This window comes from Pempheris klunzingeri, chromosome 9 (assembly GCF_042242105.1).
Source record: "Pempheris klunzingeri isolate RE-2024b chromosome 9, fPemKlu1.hap1, whole genome shotgun sequence".
NCBI lineage: Eukaryota > Metazoa > Chordata > Actinopteri > Acropomatiformes > Pempheridae > Pempheris > Pempheris klunzingeri.
In genome coordinates this window covers 8,567,506-8,576,715 of record NC_092020.1, presented here as the reverse complement: position 1 = coordinate 8,576,715, position 9,210 = coordinate 8,567,506, and the positions used below count along the sequence as shown (strand labels likewise).

Sequence of the window (9,210 nt, the reverse complement as noted above, 5' to 3'; positions counted from 1 at the left end):
CTTTTTTTTTTCACCCCAAGAACCCATGAACACTCATCCGTAACACATCTGTTTTAAAACGGTAGATTGCCGCACGCAGAAAATCCGAAGCATGAATACAAATAACATACAACATCCCAGACAATGTGTGTATATATTCACACACACACACACACACACACACACACACGCATAGTGTCCACAAGGAGCTAACATGCTGATGTTTACCATGTTCATCATCTTAATGTACTGTGTTGTAGTGTGTTAATGCGTGGCCTCCTCTTCCTCATACTGCACAGCTGATGAGATAGGATAAACCTTTATTCATCCCACATTGGGGAAATGTGCAAATTTGCAGCAGCAAAGAACAAGAACAACCGTGCAAAGATAAGTTAAACAACAGGTGCCTATATAAGTAGAATGTTCTATAAATAGAATAAAAAAAAGCCGTGCAGTGCATGCAAATATATACAAAGAGATTGCGCTGTAGTAGAATGGGTGATGAGTGATGAATTATTGCACCAGTCAGAAAAACAGTATTGCACAGGCTTGAATGAGGAGAAGATGTTGTACATGAGTCCAGTTGAATTAACAGTTCTGTGTGCAGCCTCCTGAGAGCTGTGTGCATCCGTGTTTACACTCAGAGAACAGAGTCCCTGTAACAGACACAACATCGACCGGCACAGCAGTGTTAATATAACCTACGGTCAGCCTACAACAACAACAACAACAACAGGTAACAAAGAGGTGAGAGAGCTTAAAGGTGGTGTTGGACTTTTATTGTTTGTTGTAATTTTCTATTTTAAGTCACAACCTGCTTTTTTTTCCACCTCAGTGAGGAGTTTACAGCCTCATGAACTGTCTCATTGGGATAAATAAAGTTTTTTGAAGTGAACTGAATGATCCTGGGTGGACGGTGGATAGCAGCAGCCTGTGGTGATACAGGCTGGTAGGATCAGAGTAGCAGGGAGCCTGCTGCTGCTGCTGCTGCTGCCAGTTCAAAATGGTGAATGGTGAAACTGCTGAGTATCGGCCTGTTAAACCTCTATTCTCTCTCAGACGTACTGATTATATGTATTTAGGGGGAACATGCTCTGTCTGAGACACTGTGCTGCTACAGTCTGCTTTAACAAGCAGGACCTGCTGTGGTCTAACAGTAGATAAAACCAACAGTCTTCAGCTGTAAGGATTGTCACAATAATAATAGGGAGACCTCAGAAGCTACATGACATGACAGCAAAGAGGGCTTTAGAGAGGAAATGTAAATTAGTATCAGTCTACAAATATATATATATTTGTGTCTGTTTACAATTTACAATAAGAGGATTTTAGAGAAAATAAGAGATATTTTTTATGATCATTTTATTATTTTGAAGGGGTTTCGATCCACCTTCCGGAGCAGGAGGTGGCGGCCACGCACCGGTTAGCTGGATTCCAACTGCCGTAAAACTAGAAGAAGCAGAGGAGGAGGAAGAAGAAGAAGAAGAAGAAGCGGTAGTATAGTAGTAGAAGAAGAAAACGAAAACGAAGCGAAGTGATTGGCTACGAGGTGACCAATAGGAAGCTGACAGGAGGTGTAGCCGTGTGGTCGGTTGGTCGACAGCGGTGCGAGCAGAGGAGCAGAATGTTAGGAAGACTTTCCTTTTCGCTCTTTCTCCTCTTTGTTTTCTATCATGACCCTGCAGACGCACAGAAGAAAAAAGAGGTAACAACACAAAGCGAAGAAAGTTCACACACTTTCGGTGACAGTTTTGCGACGGTTGCAAAAAAACAAAACAAAAACCTGTGCTGTCGCCTGTGGCAGTCACAGAGGCTAACAAGCTAGCAGCAATGAGAAGTGAGCTAACGCGAGGTAGTAAGTTCGGAACTAACGCTGGTGTTCAACAAGTGGCATTTGTATGGTTTTTCAGTCCTGGACACTGATGCTAAACCACTGTGCGGGCTGTAAATCTGGCGTTTAGGTACCTGTGTTAAAGCGTAGCTCAGTAGTCCAGTGAGTGGGTCCACTTCAGCGTGTTTTCAGGACACCATTCAGTTAACCTGAGCAAAGACAGCAGCTCCAAAAGCGGTGGTTCAGTGAAGATCACTTACTGTGGTCTGCCACACTCCACTTACCTGCTCTTCCCCCTTTTATAAAACCAAACACTCTCTGTTCACTATCCAAAGTCAAAATAAGTAAACCAGCTCTCCTGCAGTGAACCAGAGAAGCTGTGGTGTGTTACAAAGTGACACTCTGTCAGATGCTCAGCCTCTAGCAGGGTAAACATCAGGCCACTCAGCATCATCAGCACTTAGGAATTGTTGCTCTCATCAGCAAAAGTGATCGTCGCATCATCCTGGCAGACGAACTGCCAAGCTATCGTTTAGTAGGGTAGCATCATTTCTACCTGTTGATGAAGATGTCTCGTTGAAAAGATGATCAGCGTTTTATGCAGCAGTTTCCCCAGACACGATCATCTCAGACTGCTTGTCCTCAATTGCCTTCCTTTTTAAGCTAATGTCATCAGAATATGTTTTCACCTGCATGAATGTAAAACCAAGTAACGAGTTTGGTTTTACTCTAATACCGTACTAATTATTTTCCCAATCGAGACCAACTTCCTTGTTTTATCCACTGACAATCTAAATCCCCACAGAAATGACCTCTACTAATGTCCTCTACTTTTCCGACAGCTTCTTTTAGCTTCTGTATGGAAAAAGTCCAAAGTTGTTGATTGTAAAGAAAGAGATCCATATTGCTATCGTTTTCAAATGAGCATACAGCGCTTTAACTGCATTAGCTTTGAGTCATGATGCTGCACAGCTCACAATTAAAATACAGAATTTTAAACCGCTTCCGTACGCTCTCCAACGTGCAGCCGAACATAGTGGCGCGACGTGTAACACCATCTGTAAATGCATGACACCGAGCAGCTCTGGCAGGCAGAGGACATCTGGTACCCACACCGGCACACTCGCCTCAAATCGCTATCAGGAGGTCACGAGTCAAGTATTTATCTACCTTGGATGTCTTGTGTAGCCTTAACAAGATAGCGTATGAAGCCAGTAGTATCAGGATGGCTCCTACTTTCTGTCCACTGTTCAACTGTTCTCGCACCGACCACTAGCAGCTGTCTTTGTGTCTGTGTCTCTTGTAGTCTCTGCTGTCAGAGAAGGTGACTCAGATGATGGAGTGGGCCTCCAAGCGTTCAGTCATCAGGATGAACGGAGACAAGTTTCGCCGCTTTGTCAAGGCCCCTCCCAGAAACTACTCGGTGATAATCATGTTTACAGCGCTGCAGCCACAGAGGCAGTGCGGGGTGTGCAGGTAAGGAGCAATGTGAGCTGGTTGCTTTTACTGTAATCTGTGATTTTTTTTTTTTGAATGCATCTTTTCATTTCAGACAAGCCGATGAGGAGTTCCAGGTGTTGGCTAACTCCTGGCGTTATTCCTCTGCCTTTACCAACAAAGTCTTCTTTGCATCCGTTGATTTCGACGAAGGATCAGACGTCTTTCAGATGGTGAGACAACTTCTCGTTTTCCTAAACTGGGGTTATGCCTCTTGTTTTCTAAGTCTGCTGTCCGTGCATTGATCCGTAATATATCCTGAATATGATCAGTCTCATAACGGGGACAAACATACTCATTGATAGGCTAAGTCTGTGTTGTGTGGCCTATACATGGCACAGACCAGAAGTTGACTGAAGTTTAATTAAGATTGAATTAATGAAAAAGTTAAATTTCTTAGACCAGTGTTCCAAAATGTCCAAACATGGCCCTGAATGTTCTCGTCCAAAGAGACCTGCAATAAGTGCGTTCAAGCTCCATGGGAACAAGAGCAAGAAGTCATCAGTAAGACAATGGGCATCTGTCTTTAACTAAAGAGTCCAAGTGTTTCAAGATGTCTTCTGGTGATGCTGACTGAAGTCAAGGCAGCTGAGAGATTAGTCCTCACCCTGCCTTGAGCTAAGACGCACTAAACGAAAACGGAGAAGCTTTGATACTTTTCAACAGGTTTGACCTCTAATGAATCTCACTGCTCCACGCGTTGAATGCTTTGACTGCGTTTGTGTTTCAGCTAAATATGAACTCCGCTCCGACCTTCCTCCACTTCCCATTCAAAGGGAAGCCGCGCAGGTCCGACACCTACGAGCTCCAGGTCCGCGGCTTCGCAGCCGAACAGCTGGCCAGATGGGTGGCAGACAGGACTGATGTGCAGGTAATCGCCGAGCACACCGTTAAGTCTGAGTATCCAGGGCCGTCCGACGTGACCCATCATTTATCGCTCTTGTCTGTTTTTCAGATCCGTGTCATTCGTCCCCCCAACTATGCAGGGCCTCTCCTGCTGGGCTTCCTCCTGGCTGTGATTGGAGGACTTGCATATCTACGAAGACACAATTTAGAGTTTCTTTTTAACAAGAACGTCTGGGCCTTCTCTGCACTGGTAACGACCGCTAACACACCACCAATGACGCACATCTGTACATAGACTAATGCATGGAGGTTGGCCTCTACCGAGTAGGGGTGTGAAGCGGAAATGGATTTTAACTTTGGCAGACTTCTAAATAGATCTAAATGCACCACGAACCGGTCGATTACCGGTTCTGATGTGACAAACCGGTTGACTGGGACTTGACTGCTGCTAAATGTGGCTGCTCCAATCTCGTGAGACTAACCCTAACCCAGCAAGCACAAGCAGGAATATGCAAGATGCGGATCTTAAAAACGTCTCCCAGCCGCCCGCGTTATTGTCGCACGTAATGAACTCGTTTAGAGGACACGGTGACATCTTCTACCCCAGTTTTGAATGACTATATTGTAACTTTTATAATCCCCGTGCTGCTGTCTGTGTTTTTTTTTTTTTTTTTTTTCTGTGCTTCAGTGCTTTGTGCTGATCATGACCTCAGGCCAGATGTGGAACCACATCAGAGGACCACCTTACGCGCACAAGAACCCTAGCACGGGACAAATTGTAAGGCAAAAGCACGTTATTTACTATATATTCCCACATATATATGAACAAACAATTTGAATAGTGTCAAACTGTGTGTGTGTGTGTGTGTGTGTGTGTGTGTTTTCAGAGCTACATCCATGGCAGCAGTCAGGCCCAGTTCGTGGCTGAGACACACATCGTCCTGCTCTTCAGTATCCTTTAGCTGTGCGCATGTTCACACTGCTACAGCCGGCATCCCCTGAATACTCAGGATTAAACCAGATATTCTTATCTGTATTAGTTCTTGCTAAGTGCACAAAGAAAAACAAGCCCAAGCAGGTGAATCAGATGCAGCGTCAGCTTTGCCCTCTCTCTCTGCTGATTTCATTTTGACACAGCAGCACCTCTATGTCCGTCTTTGCAGCTAAGCTTAAACTATGTCGTTGATTTCAATGGATGCTCATCGAAATGATGGGGTCGTTGGCAAAGGAGTGTCGATTCATCTTCAAATTGTTTCTGACAAAAGCAAAGGTGTTTCAAGACTGAATTTGCTTTAGAGGGAAGCTGGGCTCTGAATATGAAATGGGGAAACACACAAAGCCATCCATGTTTCCCTCCCAAGTATTTATAGGAAAAGAATCTTTTGCACTGGCTTGAGGGGTTATATTTTTTTTCTTTTGACCATAAAAAATGTGTGACTATATAGGTGATGGAGACGTGGGTCAATGAGATAATAGAGAATATTACGTGACAGATGAGGTGTTTGGTCTGATAATGTTGCACAGCAATTCTAAACTGGGTTTAAACAGACTGAAATGAAGCAGCAGACTGTCTGTCAGTGATCTCCAGCAATCACACACACACACACACACACACACACACACACACACCGCTGCTCCTGTAGGGGAGACTCTGTATCAGACGCTGTAAGTGAGGAGACCTGTTCTGGGCACCCATCTGTCGTCATCGTGCTTCAGAGAGCAACAAGTGTGGTCACACCTGAGCAGAAAGTAAAGAACCTGTCTAGTAGCAGTAAGGTCCAGACCACCAAGCTCTTCTTCTACATGTATTTTGTCCTGTGTTCAGTTAGACGCTTGACTTGGAAACACTCCTAATTCACATTCTGTTCATTACAACAAAAATTTTGATTTGTGGTTTGGGCTACGTGACTTCACTTAAGAACTGCAACACACCAGGATGTAGCTGTTAAATTCTAGCGGTAGTGGTTTCTTAGGAGGTCTGAATACACCACCGTCATTCATTACATTCATTTGTTATCTAAGCCTTGACCCGACTGTCAGATGCTGCTGTTACCATGGGAATGGTGCTGCTGTGTGAGGCTGCTACCTCTGACATGGACATTGGGAAGAGGAAGAGTATGTGCACACACACACACACACACACACTTACTTAGTTGCTTAGATGTTTACTGCTCACCAAGAGTGTAATCACAGTTTTCTATTTGCGAGTCCGCTCAAGGTGCTCCCAGGGATAAAATGGAGAGGTTGACTTTTCTTCCGATCTGTCCATGAATAATTCCATGAGGTTTCAGCAGTCACACACTACTCACAAAAATTTAGGGATATTCAGCTTTCAGGTGAAATTTCAGGATGAACCTTAAATGCATTCTAACCTTTCCAGGTGAACTTATTGTGACCTTCTCTAAACTTTTGAATGCACATGTCCAACTGTTCAGTGTTTCAGTACTTTTTGCACAAGTTGCTGTTCTCTAACAAGAAGCTTAACAGCAACATTCACAACAGGTTTGATCCATGAATCCACCAATACATTTCCTGCTTCAGTTAGAATTGGTATTTAAACAGTCCTCCTCATCATGCTGTTCACATTCTGACATCATGAGACCAAGACGACACCTAACAGTTGATCAGCAGCACCTCAACACTGGAGGCTTCAAACAGGAAGTCCTCAGACGGAGGTGTTCACTGAGCTTAGAGGGTCACAGAGTGTCATCAGGAGGTTGTAACAGTGATACAGAGTGACTGGAAGAGTCACAGAAAGGAGAGGAGTGGACGTCCTTTGGCCACATCCCAATTTATTGAGACACTGAAAATGTTTTGTTGTGGTATACCTACCACTGTTGTTAGATTTTCTTTCAATAAATTGTTTAAAATGAAGAAACTACCATTACATGCTTCTACTTAAATGCCCTACTTTCATGATATAATATCACTGTAGCATTAACTTTTTACATTTTCCATAAATTTCACCTGAAAGTCAAATATCCCTAACTTTTTGTGAGTGGCTCCATCAGTCCGAACTCATGCTTTGCATACGCTGTTTATTTAAACGTCCTGTTGAAAACCTCCATTCGGTTTGAATGACATGATTTTCAGCCAGTGAACACATCAAATAGCATCAATGAAGTGTTGAATTCAGTAATTGTACAATATTGTATGTTCTCTGGGTCCCCTTTTTCATCCAGATAGATAATGGCTTTTTAAAACAGACTTGTATCACTGGCAGACCTCTATTACTGATGTCTTCTTCTTTTAGAATTGTATTTAATGATATTTTAGCTCTCTAGTTTTAATGTTCTATTAATGCAAATCCCGCAGTTCATCAGTACAGATGTTTCACAGTAAAATCCCTCATCTTTTTTTTTACCTTTTATTTATTTGTTGGACTTGTTCTGGAGCTAGAACCGAATTAATCCTATACACTATGCGGTGCTGTCTAGAATATACAGTAGCATCGAATTTCCTCTCATTTTATCTTGAGGAATTTTCTCGCCATTGAGGACGAGAACAATTTACTTGACGGGGAAACGTTTGAGCTCCCTGTTCATCACTGATGCTGAAATGAAACGTAGTTCTATTCATTTGCATGAATGCTCATGCACGCAAATCTCCTGTCTAGCAAAACTAACCGAGTGTGTTTGTGTCAGTTATGTGTGTAGCAGGTATTGGTCTGGTGATTCTGTTCTTCAGCTGGCTGCTCTCCATCTTCAGAGCAAAGTACCATGGATACCCATACAGGTAGCGACGGACAGACGGAGGAATTTCTTTCCTTCTTATTTTGATGTATTTGGTTTTACTTGCTGTGATTGGCTGAAATAATGTCTTCTTCCCTCTGTTGCAGTTTCCTGATGAGCTGAGCAGCAACCTCACAGCCAGTCAGGACGTTCCCCCAAGTGCTGTCAACAAGAATGGTGCTGTCCATGGCAACGATGCCACATTTCTATTTACTAAGCCATGGTTTGTCTTCTGACCTGTTGAGCCAAACGTGTGTGTACACACACACACACACACACACACACACACACACACACACACACACACACACACACACACACACACACACAGATACACACACACAGATACACACACACATACATACATACATAGATACACACACACATACATACATACATACATACACACACATACATACGTACATAGATACACACACACACACACACACACACACACACTGTGCCTTTCCGATAACTCAGCAAATCATTAATTTGCCAACAACAGAGCCCTCCTCCTCTTCCTCCTCCTCATCAGCGTGCACTCTAAACTGTCTTGTGCCAAAAGGTGTTTTCTAGATTACAATTTTGAAGAAACAAACAAATCCATACTTCTTAAATGGATGAATTGGTAATAGATGTTTTGTCCAGTCCTACTGGACACAAAGCTCAGTCTGTATCTTTATGCTTTAAATTCTTGGGACCAACAAACAGGTCGTGGACTGAATTGTATTTTCTTTCTTTTTTGCATTGGTTCTGTTTCTTTAGTCGTAGTGTGTTCTGGTGCGGCTGATCTTGAGTCAGAATACGGTGTTCATGGAGTAGTCAAGCAGAAGCAGTTAATGCAGGCATCCGGGGATTCTGGGAAGAATTCACCTTGGTGTTACCTTGTACAGGAAAGAACAGTACAGTTTGGTGCTAAATGTGTGGAGAATGAATGATATGGGGGATAATACACACACACACAGTAAGTTTTTAAAAAGGAACAGCAAATTAAACATGTAAACTAAGTAGAAGTGAGAGAGTTGGGGGAGAATTTAGAACTCCATTTAAACCCGTTAAACATGTATTTATTGCTGGAAAACTTTATTCTCCATCTACGTTGAATAGAATGCTTGCGTATGATGACAAGTTGAACACTTGTGTTGTATCATCAGCTTGCCTGCTGTGCCCCGACTAGTTTAGTCCAGGTCATCCCTGACATGATCAGACTTCCCAGTTGTCCCACTGTGTCCGTTTTCCCACTAATTAGTACCAGATGACATGTTTCTCTCTAGGACCTGGGTAGTTGTGTCACTTAAATGTAACACAGCTGAAACAACAGGGCAC

The 9,210-nt window shown here is 43.1% G+C and overlaps 1 protein-coding gene across 1 annotated transcript; it reads left to right on the top strand.

Moving 5' to 3' along the window:
* Positions 1–1,565: 1,565 nt before the first annotated feature.
* On the top strand, positions 1,566–8,184 carry LOC139207007 (dolichyl-diphosphooligosaccharide--protein glycosyltransferase subunit MAGT1-like). The gene is made up of 10 exons (XM_070836630.1): positions 1,566–1,684; positions 3,117–3,286; positions 3,363–3,480; positions 4,038–4,178; positions 4,263–4,403; positions 4,842–4,931; positions 5,041–5,104; positions 6,194–6,268; positions 7,798–7,888; positions 7,992–8,184. Exons 1-10 carry the CDS (start codon positions 1,604–1,606, stop codon positions 8,005–8,007), a joined length of 987 nt encoding a protein of 328 aa, XP_070692731.1. The 5' UTR covers positions 1,566–1,603; the 3' UTR covers positions 8,008–8,184.
* Positions 8,185–9,210: the final 1,026 nt, after the last annotated feature.

Bases quoted from the DNA above. Each gene is read 5' to 3' on its own strand.
- LOC139207007 (XM_070836630.1), top strand. From the start codon at position 1,604: ATGTTAGGAAGACTTTCCTTTTCGCTCTTTCTCCTCTTTGTTTTCTAT. The intron at 3,287-3,362 runs GTAAGGAGCAAT...TTTTCATTTCAG, and splicing joins AGGCAGTGCGGGGTGTGCAG to ACAAGCCGATGAGGAGTTCC. The intron at 3,481-4,037 runs GTGAGACAACTT...TTTGTGTTTCAG, and splicing joins GATCAGACGTCTTTCAGATG to CTAAATATGAACTCCGCTCC.